The sequence below is a fragment of the Pyxicephalus adspersus genome, chromosome 6 (assembly GCF_032062135.1).
Source record: "Pyxicephalus adspersus chromosome 6, UCB_Pads_2.0, whole genome shotgun sequence".
In the NCBI taxonomy this organism is placed as follows: domain Eukaryota; kingdom Metazoa; phylum Chordata; class Amphibia; order Anura; family Pyxicephalidae; genus Pyxicephalus; species Pyxicephalus adspersus.
Window position 1 is genome coordinate 52,846,791 of NC_092863.1, and position 20,262 is coordinate 52,867,052.

The 20,262-nt window shown below is 36.5% G+C and overlaps 1 protein-coding gene across 1 annotated transcript in view; it reads right to left on the reverse strand.

Annotated features, from left to right (window-relative positions):
- Positions 1-20,262, reverse strand: part of TMEM132B (transmembrane protein 132B) — a 282,852-nt gene that overhangs the window by 158,797 nt on the left and 103,793 nt on the right. The window contains exon 3 of the mRNA XM_072415758.1: positions 1,990-2,136. Coding sequence (XP_072271859.1) covers positions 1,990-2,136 — 147 coding nt within the window. The remainder of the gene's footprint in view (positions 1-1,989; positions 2,137-20,262) is intronic.

The window sequence follows — 20,262 nt, forward strand, 5'->3', positions numbered from 1 at the left end:
CAGCTGTCTTGAATTCAGATGCCAGCAAGCTGAAAACATTTCTGGAGTGCTGAGGCTATTCTCATGCTCTAATTCTATTAAAATACATATTCCATGGAATGTAAATTCCATCTACATATGGTTACCTACTTTTTCTGTTATTAGATAAAAAAAAAACCTTCTGTACCATACTCTGATTTAACTTTCTTGTTTGCGGGGCCTGACTTTGCTTCTTTAGCTAAGTCTCCAAACTATCATTCCACTGTCAAACAAGACTTAGTGACCAGCAAAGACATTGCAATTTGCTAGGGGAATGGCAGAAGTGGGACGTAGCCACAAAGCCAGGGAAAGTCAGCCCCCATTACACAGTAAAACCAAACCAAGGAGGGGTGCAAGAGTCTACCTTGGCTTACAAAAGTATATTTACCAGGGTGTGAGGTAATCCCTGGCACCAGTCCTGCAACATTAGTGTAACAATTATACAATACAGTGACAGGCTTATGGAGACATATAATAGATTGCTTATATCTCCCTGAAATTATCTCCTAAGCCAATTGGAGACACAAAGTCACAGATCAGCTCCTACAATGTCTACTAGCAGCTGTCATTTGCCAGCCACAAATGGGAAAGTGATCTGAGCAGAGTACTGCCAGGTTTACTCTATAGAGGAGATATCTGGAGTCGGAATATGCAGTCCAGTTTTGGTCACCAGTTCACAAAAAGCACATTGTGGATTTGGAGAGAGTGAAGAGAAGGGCAACTAAACTAATAAAAGGAATGGAGGAGCTCAGCTATGAGGAGAGATTAGGTGAACTGAATCTATTCCCCCTGAGAAGAGACGTTTAAGGGGGGTATGATATATATATAAGGGGGTAAATATATAAATGGTACATAAAGAGAACTCTCTTCCAAGGTATTCACTTTAAAATTATTACAAAGGACAAGGGGGCACTGTTTATGTCTTGAGTAAAAGAAATTTAATTTCTTAATAAGGAAGGGATTTTTCACTGTAAGGTCTGTGAAAATGTGGAATACGCTCCCTCAAAAAGTAGATTTACCAAGTACTTTGCTTTACTTAGATTGCTTTTAGAAAAGCTGGACGTGTTTCTAGAAGCATATATTTACATGGAATTAAAGTTTTAGAGTAAAAACAACTGATTAAGATTGAGATTGTTGAACTAGGGAACATCCAATTGCCTCACAGGATCAGGAAGGATTTTTTCCCCTCTTTACGCACATTGAACCAGGGTTTTTTTTGTTTTTTTTTGCTTTCATCTGGATTAACTATGTCTATAGGGTTCCTATCTGGGATATGTTTATTTCCCTAGTGGTTTAACTTGATCGGTTTATGTATTTTTGCAACCTGACTAATTATGTAACTATTATGTACATATTCCCATATTCCATTTTCTAGGGAAAAAAAGCTAGCGCTGATTTAGGAAAATCAAATGAACACAAATCTAGTTATTTCCAGTAACAAACCTTTCCACCATCATCACTTTCCATTTTGTGAAAAAATAAATAAGCATTTGGATTGCTTTTTTCAATCAACAACATCAATGTTGTGCTCATTTCAGTTATCTTAGTCCAATTTGTATGAACATTGTTTCCTTTGTATGGCACTAAACATTAAAAAAAAAATACAACATACTACTTTGTGGTGTTGTTGGTATAGTATTGTTGTTGACATATTTCATGAATATATTCTTATTAGTACCTTTGGGCTTCAAAATACCATTTAAATAATTCTTGGCATTTGTTAAGATTTACAAGATTCAAGCTGCTTTGTTGAGGCCTTGAGTTGACCTTACTTTTCTCAAGGAGGTGGCAATCACCCTTAAATGATTATGATTGAGAAACACTGGCCTGATGTACTTGATAAAATGTGCAGACTTCTATGAACCACTTTTCAAGCTCCTTCAAAATTTTAAAATATGACAGATAACATCCATGCGAATATGACAAAGCACCCAAGTAAGCTTTTTCGCTTCTCTGTTTCACAAAACCTACCTGCCTTGTATGAAAGGTGTTTGACGCACACAGTCTAGTGTGACAGTTGTGTGTTTTTCTCCATTCTCCATCTGTCTTTGAACCTTCCACTGTTCAGAATCATCCACTCTTATAGCAATCACTTTGGCACCAAGAGCAGCTTTGACCCTGCAGAAGCAAGCACATAGGGAAAATTATTTAGCGTTGCATCTCTGATGACAGCTAGCAATGCATCAAGGACCTAACAATGCAAAAAGACCTCAGCGGTATGACACCTTCTCTAGATCATTGTTAATGACTGATTCTCAACAAGATGTGCTTAGTAACCATGCAAAAGAAATCTGCTGAAAGAGTAATTGAAAAGGACTGACGTGCATACATATCTGTAGGATTCTATGCAGTAAAAATGAATAGCGTAGAACAAAAAGTTAAAAGACATTATCCAACTTGCTTATACAACTAACCAAGGTATCCCATGGAGCTTATAGTGCTTTGTTTCTAATGACAAATTCATGTCAGCACTTGCTGAATAAAAGGAATAATATAAAGTATATGTCAACCCAGAAACTTTTTTTTTCTAGTTTTGGATAGAGTGGGAAAGGATCAGATGACTTGTCAGATTTTTAAAGCTATCCTAGGCTCAGTTAGATTTCTCCTTACTTCCTGACCTGCTGGACAAGGTTTCACCAGACAGAAAGTGGGAGAAAATTTGCACCAGGGACATAGACAGAAATACAAATCTAACAGCCGTTTTAGTCTTACTACCCTACTCTGGGAAAAAAACGTATTCTGGGAGCGGTTAGGAGGGAGACAACCTGGCCAATTGGACAGGGTTCACAATGTCTCAGAACCTCGACTGACAGAATAGTGTCTCTTTATATTTGCCCAGAAGCCCCATTTAACCTAAAAACCATTCCTAATTTACATTATACCTATGTTTATATTAAAAAGGGTTAAGTTCACCTTACATCTTGTCTGCTAAGACATTGTCAGCACTGAGGATAAATCACACTGAACCCCAGATAGCAGTATCTTTTTGATAAGGCAGAGATATATGACCATTCTCTGTTACCCTTGCCTTGTGGACTGTATTAGGCATCACCCTACATACACTAAATAGTAATGTGCCTGTTAAATGAAGAAAGAATCATCCAGGGGTCCAATTGTTCATTTCTGCTGGGTCACATCTTTATAGATACTCAACTTATTTCAACAGCAGAAAATGGCATTTGGAGACGGCAGATACTTTTACTGGAGCCTTGGAGCAACATAAGCATTTATTAGGTAAAATATAATCCTCAAGCTAATTCTCAGCCTAATGATATAATAACCATAATGTTACTCTAACTCTAAGCTACTATATTATTCCTGTGTCATAGGGAAATGTGCTTTCCTGTAACATGAACATGGCCTTTTTGTATTTGCATACAGTAAATGTCTTAAAAAGAAATTAAAAAGATAAACATATTGAAAACACCATTAATATTTCTAAGGTACGTTTGGTTATGCTTTTCACAGTTCATGCAGGAGGTTTAAGTATATTACCATGGTAAACAAACAGCCTGGACTTGAAATAACTTAGGGTAACATAGTTGTTACGATGAGCCTGATTTATTAAAGCTCTCCAAGCCAGGAGGGGGTACACTTCCATCAATGAAGCTGGGTGATCCAGCAAACCTGGAATGGATATCTTAAAATTCATTTGATATTTGTTAGCAAATGTTTTCAATCCTGGTCACCCAGCTTCACTGATGAAAGTGTATCTTCTCCAACCTTTGAGAGCTTTAATAAATGTGGCCCAATATATGGGCAACAAAAATCACAATACACACGATAAAAAAGGACATTTCTGACAATACAGAAGCAACAAATAGCCAGTTGAGACAATATGCCATGTGTTACAATTCATAAGTAAATGTTTCTGGAAAATTAGAAACCATTTTGGAACAGGACAAGTACAGATGAAAGGAGCACCCCCAGAAGCCAAACATAGTAATGTTGACCTTGTCCTTCTTTTCAATGCACACTGCAGACATGGCAAAATTTCATTGAAGTACCTCAATGTTTGCCAAATTTAGGAAAAGGAAAAACACTCTGTTTTATGCATCCTTAGTTCTGGTACTATGGCAATAGCAGACCTAGAGTATGTCCAGGGCTGGCCAGGAACACCTTAGATAGGTGTAAAAGACTTGCTTTTCTTGAGCTTGCTGCCACTTTAAAAATGGGTGAATTCAGCAATAAAAAGGATGTGAGTTTCAGCATCTGTTACTTTGATTTGCAGACAAACACAACCAATTTGGAGAAGCCGATGACTTCAAGACACCAACATTTCTTGGAGTACTTGACTGCTTAGTAACTGGGGCCACAAGACCCCGAGTACAGTCAATTAAATAACAAGGAAAAATAGATCAATCCAAGTTTAATTTCAAGTATATAAAATATAAAATATTTAGCACAGATATTCAATGCTAATTTTCCTTTGCATCAAGTACAGGTAGTTCCCGAGTTAAGGACATCCAAAATACGGACGACTCCTGGATACGAACAGGGTTTCCCTGCTGCTGGTGTGCAGGATAGATGCATGATGGGGGGAGGGGGCGATTTGCATGACCTGCAGAAGAAATCTTTTGCTAAACACAGCAGAAGTTGTGGATGATCTTAGGGACTGAGCTCTTCTGCAAGTCTTGTAACTCTTTAATGACTAGGACAAATTCTCCAGCTGTTTCTTTTTGCATATCAAAGCACAGCTTGCTCCAGAAGTTAATGAATGTCTAGGGTAAATAAAGTTTTTTGTTTTTTTTTTGCTTTGTTTGTGATTAACTCATAATGAGGATTCTATATAGTAACTGACACAATGCTGCCTAATAATATGTTGAGACAAACATCTGTCTTAATTGCATTTATTAAAATAATTTACCTGTTCCGACTTACATACAAATTCAACGTAAGAACAAACCTACAGTGCCCAACTCATATGTAACCCAGGGACTACCTGTATATCATATGTCATTTCATCATAGTGGTCAATACAAACAAACTCCCTATGGGCAGCCCCCATAGCACTCCCAGTACTAATGTGTAAGTTGAGATTGGACTAAAAAAATCAGACAAAAAACAATAAACATTCATAAATCAAAACATTTTTCAATGAACAAAGCTGTATACCTTGTAAGGGTATATATTGTATATACCCTTACACTATAACCCTTACAGGGTATATATTAGGCCCTTTTTGTACATCTATAGGAAGTCTCTCTTTTTATCCAGGATCAGTACGAATTATAATATTTCATTACACCTTTTAGTTTTTGATTTACGATATCACAGACCCATTCTTACTACTTTCTTTGCAGAAGTAACTTTACTATATATCACTTTCATATTACAATCCTCTGCAATGCTTGCTTTGACACCAGCCCTAACATCAGAAATATTAGTTTTTTTGTCAAAGAAATATGCAAATGCTCAGTTTAGCTGTGTATTTGGCTACTTACCTGATGATTAAGTATCCTGTTAGCAACTGTACATACTTAAATAAAGACACTTTCAGCACCATTTTACATCATTATTTGTCCCCGTAACATGCTCAGATATATCAATAACAAGAGAGATGACCAGGGATACCAGATATGGGACTTTTTGCCTGCCAGCATTCTGTTTACATCAGAAGTGTCCAGCTCCAGTCTTCAAGGGCCACATACAGGCTAGGTTTTTGGAACAAACAGTCATTTTTTGACTCTTTGTAAATCATACTTTACTATATTTACTGTTTTCTAAATTGGAGATAATTTAAAATATGTGTGGATTCAGGCCCTCATGGATGGGAGTTGGTCACCACTGGTCATAGTTGTTTCTGGTCACTGCTAGAGGAGGAGCTGGCAAGGAAAGGAAAATAATAGGTGATTTCTTCCTTCCTCACCATCCTCCAGGGCTGGCTATGATTAAAAGACGGTGTAAAATCACTGCTTTGACATGTAGATCTTGTGTCTGAAACTTCAGCAAAATGGGTACCTCTCGTAACTGACATTTTACATCACGATGCAGGGACAAATGAGTATAAAGAATAAGAGCTGAAAGTACACTTATCATCCGATTAGAGTGTTTCATGCATATTCCAAATTCTTAGAAACAAACTACAAATCAATGCATGAAATGCTCTCATAAAACTCTGGAAATTGCAAGGCTGTATAAATGTGAAATTCATATCAAAACCCACATTCATGTAGACTTTACAATATTACCATAAAGGGTATGCTCACTGCAAAATACATAGTGGAGTCCCAATAAATATGAAAGCACTTATAGAAAACGCAGAACAGAATCAGGCACATGGTATTATTCAAGTATGGTAATTCTATTATATAGGACTAATTGTTTCAGCCTGTTGTATGAATAAATATATCACACCTGAGCTACAGATGGTATTGGTGATGTGCTCACCGTAAAATAAACTTTGCCTAAATGAATTTAGGATTTTTAGATTTTTATACTGCATACACTTATCACTTATTATACTTTAAGCAAAAACATGATACAGGCTATACTATCTTTTTCCAACTTCTGTTTGTTTCATACTTCCACCTTTTTCCCTTCCCTTTTTTGCCACCTTCATGCCTTGGCAGGAGACCGCTGAGTCTGTTTAGCATATTTATAGGCATGCCTGTGTTGACAGCTCACATTTCCATAATGCATTTAAATGAGCAGACTTTGGCTTTTCTTATCTTCCTCCAGTCACCCAAAATCTCTCTTAACAAAGCAGTGCCACTTTCTCACCAAGATTAGAGTTTCACTGCTGTGACCTTTTCCTTGGCATTACCCCATAGGGCAGGTATAGTATAAAAAGAGTAAAGTTGGTGGGGTTTCTCGGGGTAAACCAGCAAGAACACTATTTAATGACTGGTGGTCCGGCTATTTGACTTAAGCAGAATTTTTCTTACAGCACTAAAGTGATGATAATTTGTGTCAGTAATGTACAATTGGACATTCTTTTCTCATGTGGCAGAATACATATCAATTTTCCAGTATGACGTCACCTACAAAGGACATTTAAATGTCAATTTTGTCAATTTTTTTTTTTTTTTTTTTTCAAGACCAAGGACATAAATCACAAAACATTCACCTTACTAAATATATTTAGAATGCAGCTCCTTAATCAGAGATTCCTCGTGTGTCCCCAATGCAAAAATTAAGCTGCCATGAAATGAAAAGCACTGCCTGCTTGTGACAGAAATCTAAAGAGGCAGTGTTTCTAGACGCTGTCACGAAACTCGGAAAACATATTTTTAAGCAAGCCCAAGACACAAGCATTTCTATTTGTAGATGTACTCAGTCTTTAATTGCATTGTGTACAAGTTCATTTCTTCTAAGCTGGCATGTAAGGTTAGTATTGTGCAGACATACCTAACATTATACATGTATTCATTTTTACATTATTTGCAAGAAGTTGGTGAAACTGAAAAACATGGTTGATTACATGTTTTAAATTACTAAACTGTTTTAAAACAGAAATCCATCTTTTGTCACATTTAGAGGCCAATTAACTCCTTGTTCTGGAAATACAATATTTATATATATATATGATGGAATTATGGGTACAGCTTAGTATTTCCGGATTGTGCATAGTGTATGTGTATTGAGCACATTTGTATTTATTATCAAAAATATCTCACCAACAAGAATGTCTTAACAGCATACATATGCTTTTCATGAGTTTAGCATAGAGAAATACAACTCGTTGTTTAGTTGGCATCCTTATGAGGCGAGCTGGTTCAAAAAACAACTTTATGGCTAATCTGGGGTCTCTACCAGAATTTGTGAATGCAATATGTGTTATCATCTGCCAAGAGAACAGATCAGAATGAATAGGACTTCCTCGTAATTGCAACCTATTTCCAGAGCTAAGATTCTTTATTTTATCTAATTCTTTTATTATTGCAATGTTACATCTTTAGGTTCTATATAATACAATAATTTAGTGTTTATTTTACTTGCAAAAATTTGCCTGGTACCATTATTTTTTTCCTAATGTATGGTTCCACTTTAATTGACAGCTCCTTTATTTAGTAAAAGTCCAATATACTAATAAATTGGTATACACACAGAAAAGGGCCTATTAATATATATTCTTCCACCCTACATTGAGAAGGGAAACATATTTGTATTTTATATTAAGTATATATACTGTATGTTCACATTTGTTAGCAAATTATTTGCAGTGTTTTCCAATACAGTACATAGATGTCATTGAGTCTTTTGCAAACATTTGGCATCACTGCATGATCACATAAGTAAGAGTAGAAAGCTCTGTTTCCTAGAATTCCTAACTACATCTCAGTTCAATTGCTTTCTGGTAAAATAAAGCACAAGAACATTGACACTGTGCTCCATGACAGCATCTTTAATAGGGCAAATAACAGACAATATGACAAGGGTAGACTTGCTGTGCTCTTGACTCTGAATATTGAGCCACACTGTCACAACTTCGTATCCAAGGGCATAATCTTCAAAAACTGGTTGAAAATAAGGGAATTTGGTGCTGTGTTCATGCTGGACAAAAATGACAAGCAATTCCATTGTTGCCCTCATGCTAATAAGCTGATAAGCCACTATACAAAAATAATTTTATAAAACTATAATATATAAAAAATTTAAAATATATATGATCTGACACTTTATATGTAAAAAAACCTGTAAAATCCAGTAAGGTCCATGGCACACTCACAAACAGGTCATTGCAAAAAACTGATCCAGTGGCACTATTGCTAAGGTGTGCAGAAACAATACTCACCTGCTTCTAAAAATCATTCCACGAATGAGTGAGGCTTATAGAAATTCCACATAGTGTATTCTTGCTCTCCAGTCATTTGATTCTAATTGGCTGGTCTGAGATGTGTACTTTACACATTACTCTTTGCCTTATTCAATTCCAGAACTATTGTAACTGCAGTTTTATTTATATTATTTGTATTTTTTCCTTGAAACAGCTTTGCTTTTATGAAATGTTCATGGCCATTACTGCCATAAGCCATATGGAAATAGTTGAGTCTTGGGAGTGATCAGCATGTCATGACTTAGGTAGGTACTAGAAAAATAAACACTATAGATATTAAAAAAAAGAAATATAGGATAAGGCTTCAGTACTTATGTTTGAGGCTTCCGCATTTTATAAGTATTGCTATGTGACAATAAGTTTAAAATATGTAGCAGGTGTATAACCAGCCAGTTACCGAGAATCCACTAGGAGGCTGCTATAAGCATAAAGTAATAAAACATAAAGCATTAGGTAAAAGTCATAAAAAAATGGTTGGGGACCAAATAACTAAAGTGCCTAAAGTAACATCCTCTTTTACTATACTTACCTTCTCCACACTGCCCCGCTACCACAGTGATTTACTGACACAGATTTACTCACAGGTGAGCACTTCACTATGGGAAGACAAGTGGGAAGAGTTATATGTACTCGAAGTTGCAAATCTTTTAAAAGAGTTACTGACCCTCCAGAGTGGATGTTGAGCTATCTCAGTACAAATACAATACAAAATATGAAGGAAAAAGAGAAAGAAAGAAGTTATCTGCTCACAAATGATTTAGTAAAATCATTAATACCATACTTCATTCATCTGGTATGCACATATGATATTCTAGCTAGTGAGGAGACGTGACTGAAGCCTCCCAAAAAAACTAATGTTGGTTTCCCAGTATCAAATATTAAATCTTTACCTGATCAAATTTTTAGGATAGTGTATTGTGTTCCTATATCTGTCAATATATGGAAGTCTTCAAGAAAAAAAAATTGTTGTAGATGGCAAACCCTATAGACAGTTGAGTCCTATAAAGTGAATAGTCTCTCCTTCAGAATGAGCCACACATACATCTTGTAATGTAAATTTATATTGTAGATGTTGCATTTTTATTGAATTCATGATGGGTTATTTCATTTTAGTTTGTTTCCGACCATCCCTGTTGTTTGGGGTTATTTCCTTTCATTTGATTCAACTTCAAATGAGATCTTTAGGAGACAACAAATTAGAAGAGAAAATTATTTGTGAAACCAAGGAGAACACATATATGCTGATTTTTAATGAATAAACAATTGTATGGTACAATTGTTGCAGAATGACGAGGTCACCTTAATCTACTGATTGCATTGAAATGACAGTCACATATCCATATGGTCAAAGACAAGAAAAAAAAAGATGAAGGAGGGAGATAGTAATAGTCGAGTTGCTTTACTATGCCCTGCTTGAAAGACTTGTCCAGTGTCTTTAGGGTATAACATTATGTTTTTCAGAGGAACATACCTGCAGATGATCACAAATGGCTGTACTTATGTGCTTTTAGATTTAATTGGTTCTTAAGGCTAAGCATTTGTTGAACAATAATGATCCCTAAATTATAAAACTGCATTTTTCTATCTCAGTCTACATAACAAAACAGAGAGCTTGGCTTAAGATGCAGTTACCTTCTTGCACTGTATGCACCTTAAATGCTTAGAATTGAATGACTTGTTCTTATCTGCATACCGCAACCACTGGAATTAAACTGCAAATGCCAGCAGGACAAAAAGGTGATAGACTAAGAAAAGATAAAGAGGCAAAGTAACCTTTCATAAAATAAAAACTCCACAAACTATAGATGCATAAACAAATGCAACTGAAATTCTATGTAAATCTTGGCCGCATCTCCTATCATATCCTTAGGCTGCTTAACAGTCCTTTATTGCTGATATGCAGCCACACCAAAATATATTTCTTATTCTCAATAATGTTTTTAAATATTTTATCACTTGGTAATTCATGGATTCATATTTAAAACCAGCTACTATTTCCCCAATTCACAGCCTTTGAAGTGTACCAAATGAAATGTATGTGACTACAGTGTGCATTACATTCAGTATATTGCCACACCACCTTTACTTACTTCAGTTGAATGTATCTCTTGAATTGCTGATAAGTCTGATGGACGTCTGCTATAGTACTTTTAATTATATACTTGTCTTAAATAGCTAATCTGTTGATATGATTAATTTATTGTATGGTGTTATGATGTGAAAAGTAGATTAGCTGAAGCTCCCATGATTGGCGACCGTGTCACAGATGATGTCACAGCTCTTTCCTTTTAAACACAAGGCTATGTAACTCATTAGGTAGCCATAGAGTCTCTTATTGGACTGATCAGTCCAGTGTTTCCAGTGATAATAGCCACTATGCACCATCACAGCCATTGGGTACAGACAATATTTGTTGAATGAATATATATATACCGTATTTTTCGGACTATAAGACGCACTTTTTCTTCCCCAAAACTGGGGGGGGAAAGTGGGTGCGTCTTATACACCGAATACATTACACAAAACACAAAAAACAGATTTTGTGTCCTGTTTTTTTGTTGTTTTTGCGTTGTGTTCCTGCATTTGATTTGGTATAAGAATCTTCCAGTCTCTATATAGCCAATATGAAATGGGAGAGTATAACAAAGAGCCAATTAGTTCATGTGGTGACTAGAAGTATAGAAAGCATTTCATCTTTTAAACGAATCATCGTTTTTTACTTGTTTTCTTCAGCTTGGGTTCTCCCTTAAAGCCATACTCCAAAATGAGCAAATATTGTGTAAATACATATAAATAAATACGTGTATTCCTTTTTAAATCTCAGCCTGTGCCTTTTGTTTTTCCTTCTGAATAGTGCAGAAATCCAATGTGAAACCTTGCCTCTGTGCAGAAACTTCCTGTAGAAAAGAGTAGTCACTGCTAGTGTTGGTCGAATATCTCACTATTCGATTTGACAACTGTTCGGGTGATCGAATGCCGAATTCGAACACCATTAAAGTCAATAGTGGGAGAATTGGGGTTATTTTTAGAGACTGAAGAACTGCAAGAGCAATCTGGGGAGCAGAGCTGATAGCATTCATTCATTTATTGTGAAGATCCCCTGCGCTAAAAGGTTATTAATCTCTAGGGCCCCGGGGATCGCACACTGTTCTCAATGAATCCGGCTGGCCACAAATCTAGTGCCTAGGATCTTGACAATGAATCCGGCCGTGGCTGGACGCATTTATTGAGAACAGTGGGCAATCGCCAGCACTAGAGGTAAATGGGGGCAAGTATCCTCATTCAAAACCTCTAGTGCTCTCCGATTGGCTGGAGAAAGGAAAACCCTGATGAGGCTTGAGCTGTCATCAGGGTTTACCTTTCCTCGGCCAATCACAGAGCACTAGAGGTGATGAATGGGGAGACTTGTCCCCATTTACCCTCTAGTGCCCGAGGATCCCACGCTAACAGAAGGATTCCCACAGCTGTGCAGCCATGGGAATCATCCTGTCATTGTGGGATAACCTGTAAAAAAATAAAAGTTAGTAAAACAAACCACACACATTCAATAAATCACTTACATTATTTTTTTGCTTTAACACATTTTTTTTTACACACAAATTTGCGCCATCGAATCCTGTGTTTTTCAGTTTGGGTCTATCCGAATTCGAACAGCCATATTGAGGTTGAATATAAAGACAACCCGAATTCGAACACCAACACTAGTCACAGCTGCTTTCTTTCCTTGTGCAGGGTAACTAGTCTTGTATCCTCCCATTCCTCTAGATATATGTAAGTAGCATGTAGTGAGCGGGATTGCTAGGTCCTGCAATGGCTATGTGTTGTGTAGTAATGATGTCACTGTTACTAATATAAGGGCTTGTAATTTATTTTGCCGTTATTGAGGGTTATATTTGAACAAATAATTTTGGACTTTAGCAATATACAATACACAAGTACAATAAAAAAAACACCAACCTCTGCTTCTAAAAAGTAGATGTTCCCTGGATGCCATGCTGATCCAATGGTACTTGTTGAGATCAAGAAATTTGATCTCTTTCTCACAATGTTCTATAAATGCTGACTTAAAATACTAGAGACATTAATAGCAAAGCAAACATTTAATAAAGGGGTCAGAAATTGCATATCTATATGAATCCTAGCACAGGTTTTCTTTATACTGACAGGTGTATTAAATACCTAGAGGATAAGTATGTTAAACACTCACTAAATTAAACAAGCAACTCGCAGGCTTACCCTGCATGTCTACCAAGTTCTGATTGTAAATGTGTCACAACAGTAAAATATTTGAGCATTTTCAGACTATGATATTAAACATATTTTCAGTAAATGATTACAAGCGTGCACTTTAGCTCTGGGGCCGGGATCCCGGTTAACAAAAGTCTCGCACCAGGCTCCTGCTTCTAAGCTTTAAACATTTTAATTAATGATGGGGTTGATATTTGCTTTGTAACGTTAGTTTTTCGCTTTTCCCAGTTTGTGACACAAAGCTGTAACATTGCCTGGGAAAACAATAGTTGCAAATAACAGAAACACGTTTCTGAAGCCAAGAAAAGAGAAAAAAGCACCCACAGTGCTATTCAAAATGTCCTCTGTTCTTAATGTGCCTTTGAGGAATAAACTGTCGGAAATTAAATGACCTGCAGGCTTAACACACACAATCCCTGGAGTCCTTGTGGACACGTATTATTCTACAGTGTTTGGCTACGGATTCAGTCATGAAAAAGTTAAGATTAATCAACCAAAACACTGCCAAGAACTAAGTAGAGTAAATTAATGTTGCCGGTTAATACTACAGCCACCCACCTCTTTGCTTTCTAAATGCTAATTATTTGCCCATGCAACGCCTTGATAACTGCCACTAAGCTCTCGGTAGCTACTAATTACACATTTACACTGTCCTTTCTATGTCAGACAAAGATTACACATTTCACAAAGTGTTATTGAAGTAGCTTTTAATTACTCATCCAGAACTGAGAATGGCAAAGAGAACAGAATGCTGTTGTTAAAGAAAATGGAGGAGCAATTATTTATTTGCAATAGGAAAAAAAATGAAAACACTAATGTTTGACTCTAAAAGGAAAAGTGCGCTTAAGTGGTTTTGATCCTTTGTCAGACTGTTTAGGGTGATCCCAGTGAGATCTATTGCTCCCTCTCCCAGAAGTGATAAATGTAAAATAATATATTCCTATAGAATCACCCATTCTTTGCTGCATATTCCATGGGAATATTAAAAAAAGGGATTCTTCAAAGGCAAAGACGTATTGCAATTAGGATTAGTCCAGGTATCTCTGGAATTGGAGGGCAGTTACGGAATGAACAGTAATTCTGGTAAAAAATGTTTAGAACATCTGCCTCTTTTAGAGAGATTTTTAAAAGATCCCTGCATTTGCCATGTGTTTTGATGCCATTGATCATTTCTCGCTTACATATTGCAACGACTACTCCATTTATTGCTCAGGTATTGCCTAAAGCACCATTGTGGCCCATACGTTATTAGAATTTTTGTTGTAATACATTATTAGGGCTGTCCATTTGTTGTCCATATAATACCACAGATACCCATTTCTTGCATATGACATGGTCTTTGTTGCCCACATATTTTCACAATGCCAGTATTCTCTTATTGTACTGTCTTTATTACCAATGTTCTACCCACATTTAATACACTCTACACTTTTTAGTGTACTGCTAGCCTCTGTTGCCCATGCCATCTCCTAAGTATTGCCAGTATATTGCCACAATTGTCATTACGTTGCCTGCATATTGCCCCATTTGCCCATGTACTACTACACTTCAGGGTTACAGTGCAATGTTCACCCCAGTCATTTTTTTAAGTTGGTTGGGAAGGAATTGTTGGCAGGTGGCCGCCTTTGTATTGCTACACAACTCTTCAGTAACCACCCAAAAACAGCCGGGTGGTTACAGAAATGAGCCAGGTAGTGCACCCAGCTGAAGGGGTCTGGAGAGAACACTGCACTGGTATCTAAGTCTAAACAAGAGTTGTTCCTGTAGTACAACCGTTCAAACTTTTGTACACTTGTCACTATTAAACAATACAAATAAAAACTTTGAAATTTTGGCTGCACCCGAAATTCCCTGGTAAATACTACCAATCTGTAGGATAGGTCCAAGACTCCAGTGTTTAAACACCCATTTTTGAATATCCCACTCATTCCAATAAGAAAATTCACACCAGTTTGTTCAGTTGATGGGCTATAAAGGAAACACATCCTAAAACTGCTCACAAACACTGTAAATGTCCCCACTGAAATGAATGGAGTGTTTATATGTGTTTTGGCGATTTTTTAATAATTTAATAATTTGGGCATGTTTTGGACATTAATGGGAGTCTTCTCATATTCTACCCTTTCCATACCACATACCTTGGTTTAAAAAACCTACATAAACACTTAAAAACACATATAAATGCTGCTTGGACATTTATAAGCATTTGTAATTAAAGTCAGTGTAGACTACCCTAAGCTTTTCCTTTGCAAAGTGAATACATTTTACTCCTAGAGTAAATCAAGCCTTTGTTACAATTTAGTGAGAAGTTTTAACTACTGTTACAAAAAATAACATACCCCTTAAAAGTTATAATAAAATTCAGATTTAAAGGTGAATTTAGTGACTTTTATAAATGCATGATGGCCCAAGGCTCAAAAATTTATATGGTTACTTTATGACTTAGAAAACCCTAATATCCTTGTTATTTACAGCAGGAGGTACATTACCCAATATATATTTGTACAAATTTAACTGACACCAAACCTAGACACATCATATATTCTGCAAACCGCAAACTTGCTTTAATATTGTTTTGAACTATTTTCACCCAAAAGGCTTGTTTGTAACATGAATCACACAGATTAACACTGGAGTCAGCCAGATCATCTGTCTTACTCAAAAACAAAATGTACTAAGAACACTTGCCTATGTTTTATTGAAAAAGTACTTTCTTCAAGGTGACTTGAGAGGCTCTGCTGTTTACCAATCAGATCTACTGCAAATGTTGGAAGACTTATCTTGAATGACACCATGTTGTTCAACTCTACCCAGAGACATCCTGGAAGATTATAGGGGCTATTGCAAAGACAGTTATTTATAATTTCAAGTATTTTATAGGAAACAATAATAAGGTCTTAAGATGCTTACAAAAGCTAGATTATTGCTGCTGGAGATAATCATTTCTGATCAACTGAGAAGAAAATCTAGCATCAGTAGAAGTGTCCCACAGTTCAGTTTAGCTATCCACCATGCCCGGTCACTAAATGACCGAATACTAACTATTGTAGTTTCCATAGCGGGATGCATCCTCCTCCCCTCTTCCTAAAACTGAGCAGGCTGCCTAGCAGTAGCTGACATAGTCTATACAGCAAAGCTTACTTCCTATGGTTGAGCATCCAATCCTAAGGCTCTAGTCAACTCGACCAGACACAGTGCACAATGATCAATAAACAAGTTATGGAACAATGTGGGGCTACAACAACTGATGAGAATATAAGGACTGACTACTAAATATTGTCTTATTAATGTCACGTAAGTCCAAGGTGAAGAGGCCTAATATATGCAAAAATGTATTGCTACGGGTATGTAATTTCTTGGTATACACCAAAAAAAGCAGGCATTGGATACAGATCCTAAATGAACAGACTACGATTGAAAGCAGACACCATCTGCAAGCAAGAACTTTTGCTACCTATTTCTTTGACACCTGTGCAATATATTAGCTGTGTGGTAGTTACCAGTACATGAAAAACATACTGTAATAAAAACATGAAGAAAAGAGATAGATTTTTTTTGAACACCCTTTGACTAAGGTTATCACTTTACAAAAGTAGACTTCACAAACCCAACGATCAGCTACTCCATTTAGGTGAAACATTTTAGTGTAAATACAATACATCTCTTCTCAACGTAGAAGCTTAAAAATGTCAGGGAACAAAACCTGCTCCAACCTTGGTAAATTTGGTGTTCTAAAAGTGGCAATTGCAATTGTAATAGTGGAGGAAAAAAATGTTTTCAATGTGATCAGTTCCTGTTCTGATAACCACATATAAGTAAACTCCAAAAGAGAATGGGGCAACATCACAAATCTAACTCATTTGGAAATATAGAGGTTTAAAACTTTTCTGCTGGTTTAAAGCTTATGTTTAATTAAATTATACTTAGTTGCTACCACCCTTCAATATTCTCTTTTATTATGAATTACAGTTTTCACCCCAGAAATACATGATAATTTTAGTGTTCCCAGTTGTTTTGTGCTGTAAGTATCTAGTAGCCTATATATCTGTGTAAGCTTTCCACTGACCCCAGTACTTTGTTCCAACTTTGTAATGCTGTCTATTATGCCCCCAACAGTCTAATGTCCCTTTAATGTGACCCAGCTTCCTAGTGTCCCATATTTCGTAGTGTATTCACTTGTAATAGTGTAATCAATGTAGAGTAATAATTTATGTTTAAATTCCCATTCCAGTAGAAAACTGAAGCTTTTACCACTTCTAAGTGCCTATTGGCAACCGCTACCTGGGAGTGTTAATTGGCAGTAACTTCCAGGATTTTTTAGGCATTTTCAAGTGACAATGTTCATGTGGATTAAATTGTGAAAGAGCAGTGCAAAGATTAATCAAAGATCACACATAGATTGTCCACTACATAGAGTGAGAATGTCAAGGATGTGGTTGGTGAGATTTCCTATGTAGTGGTCTAACACTCCAATCATCAATACAAGATCTTGGCAAAAGGAAATTCTGGATGTAAATAACATTCATGTCATGACATTCCATAAGGTTATCAAAATGATACCACAGCAAATACATGCTGTAATTAAATTAAAATATTAAATTGTGCAACTTTTTCCTGGCAGGCACTGTACGTGTTACTTTCAATTATGTCTCAAGTTTAAACAGATCACAACTGGCTAGGTGTGTAATGTCTTGACCACAATATAACCATTTATGCCACAATGCTCTTTTTTTATCTTCTACCATTTATTTAATGGTATGTTATAAGGCTAAACTTCAAATGGAATCAACTGTGCAAATAATTCTTGCTCTGTAACCATTACTACATAATTTCCTTTATTTTAAATGCAAGCAATGTAACCATCATATTGATTTACATAGGCATATGTAATGTTATGTATTTTATTATATTATGGGTTATGTGTGATGTGAAGTTTTGGGATCAACTCAGACTGCAGCAGCACGGCTTTCATCAAAAACACCACTCTTTTTGGGAAAAACTGCAAACAAAACTGCTTTGTTTCAGCCACATAAGAAAAACAATATAAAAAATAAGAGGCGTACTTAAGCCTAGTGGTGTGAAATGTCCTCAGTGCATCAGCATCAGCCCCACGGTAAGGGTAAGTCCAAACTAGGTATCCACAGTCCAGCAAACAAACAAAGAGGTCCACATCCACAGGATAGCATCAACCGCAAATCTCCTCCAGCTTGATTCCACACAAGCTCGTTTACAGGCCACTTCCTGCTCAGCCTGGAACCCCCCAGCACTCACTGAGTCTGGAACCCCCCAGCACTCACTCAGCCTGGATCCCTCCTGCTCTCTGCAGCCTCTGACTGCTCACTCTCAGCCTGGATCCGTCTGGCTGATTTTTTTTACTCACCTTGCACCTGATTGCAGGTGCATATATCCCAATCAGGATGAGTTGGGCCAGGGAACCCACCCTTTCACTCCCTTGGCCAGCTCCAGAGCCCCAAAGAACCTGGTTTCTTCCTAGAAACTTATTACCACTCTCTCTCATTTTAGGGACACACTACCACAGTGTGTATACCCTACATTTAATGTTATTGTTTGGCATCTTGACTCAATGTATAAACAGTTTTCCTTCTTCTTGTGAATCTGTTGCAATAATCTGTTGTTCCGTGCTGTCACTACTTAAGCCACTACCTTGCAATTAGCAGAAGCTTGGTATGCTTGCTCTGTGTTCACCACTTCAGTCAGCTTTTAAATATTCTGATAGACCTGTTTCTTGGTCTTCCATGCTTCTGTTTATACTTCCTTCCTTTTTAAACCACTACACAGAATAGGCTTACCAAAACTAGAAGGGAATGCATGTCATAATCAAAACCAAAGGAAACAGATAGCAGAAGCTGAAACAAATGAAAACAAGAATGCATGCTATTTGAAACAACTCACCATGAATGTATTTTCAGCATAGAGTGCATAGAGTGCATAGAATGTGGAAGGGTTAGAGTGTCTTGCAGTTTTTATGTGTTGCTGTCATTAATGGACTGTGTATTCATTTAAAAACATGTTGCAGTATAAACCAAGATTGTTTTTTCTCTCAGAATACCAATTTAAAAAGAATCTTGGATTATTCTCGGGTCACACCAGCAGATGGCTATGTGCCTTAATGTAAATTCTGTCACAAATGTGTAACTCTTGCCAGTGAGACACATGTTTGTTACACACTTTACATAAAGAAACAGGGCCATCTACTGGGGGTCAACAACAAAGCACAACAAAAAAAAAATTACAGCAAGTGACACATGATAACCAACAAAAACTTACAAATTATTTTATATACATTATATACAGATTAAATCCGTGTGATTTTATTTTGTTTCCCTTTTAAATAATAGTTTTAAAAACAAAATTTTACAATTTAAGTTCTTTACTTTCATTAATTTGATTGACATTTCTATTGATTACCGTTTTGAATGTTAGTAGTGGCAGTGCCAATCTGTGCCATAGGTTTACATAATTCAAAGCATTTTTCTGTATCTTTATAAATAGATGGATGGATAAATATCTAAGTATATATGATATTTCCCCTTTGCTTTGTGTGCCACCGAGATAGAGAAACATATGAGACCAAGAAACAGGTTTATCAGAGTAATGGCAGTCCAATGGCTGACTGAAGGGGAGAACACAGGGCAATCATACCATGCTACTGTTAACTGCAAGGATGAAACTTAGTATAGTCAGTCTGGAACAACATATTTACAAGCGGGAAAAAAAAACTATTTACAGTGATCCATGATGTCAAACATACTAAAAATAGAAGTAGGACATACACACATTTAATCTATACCATATTTCATTACATATCATTACATATGCCAATGCAAATCAATCTGATGAGATTTAGGCACAGTTCTTCTGTAGGTCCTTTAATTTACACAGGAATAGAGTAGACCAGATTTCCTCTGTCATACAAATGCAGCTTTACTGTGCCTATTTCCTCTGATACTCGTTGCATGTGCTTGGCTAAACATGTTGGCTGCTAATGCTTTTTTTCCCAATGTTCTAGGCATCTAGCTATCATAATGATCCTTGGAAAAAAATATGAATGCAAGGATGTGTGATATTTATTGTAGCAATTAGAAGACAAGAGGTCACTGGAAAGGCTTAACAGCTACACAGCAAACGTTTTCAGAAGGTAATCCATAGTAGCCATTGTTTTCTCAGCACATGATTCCCAATGTACAATGACCTGT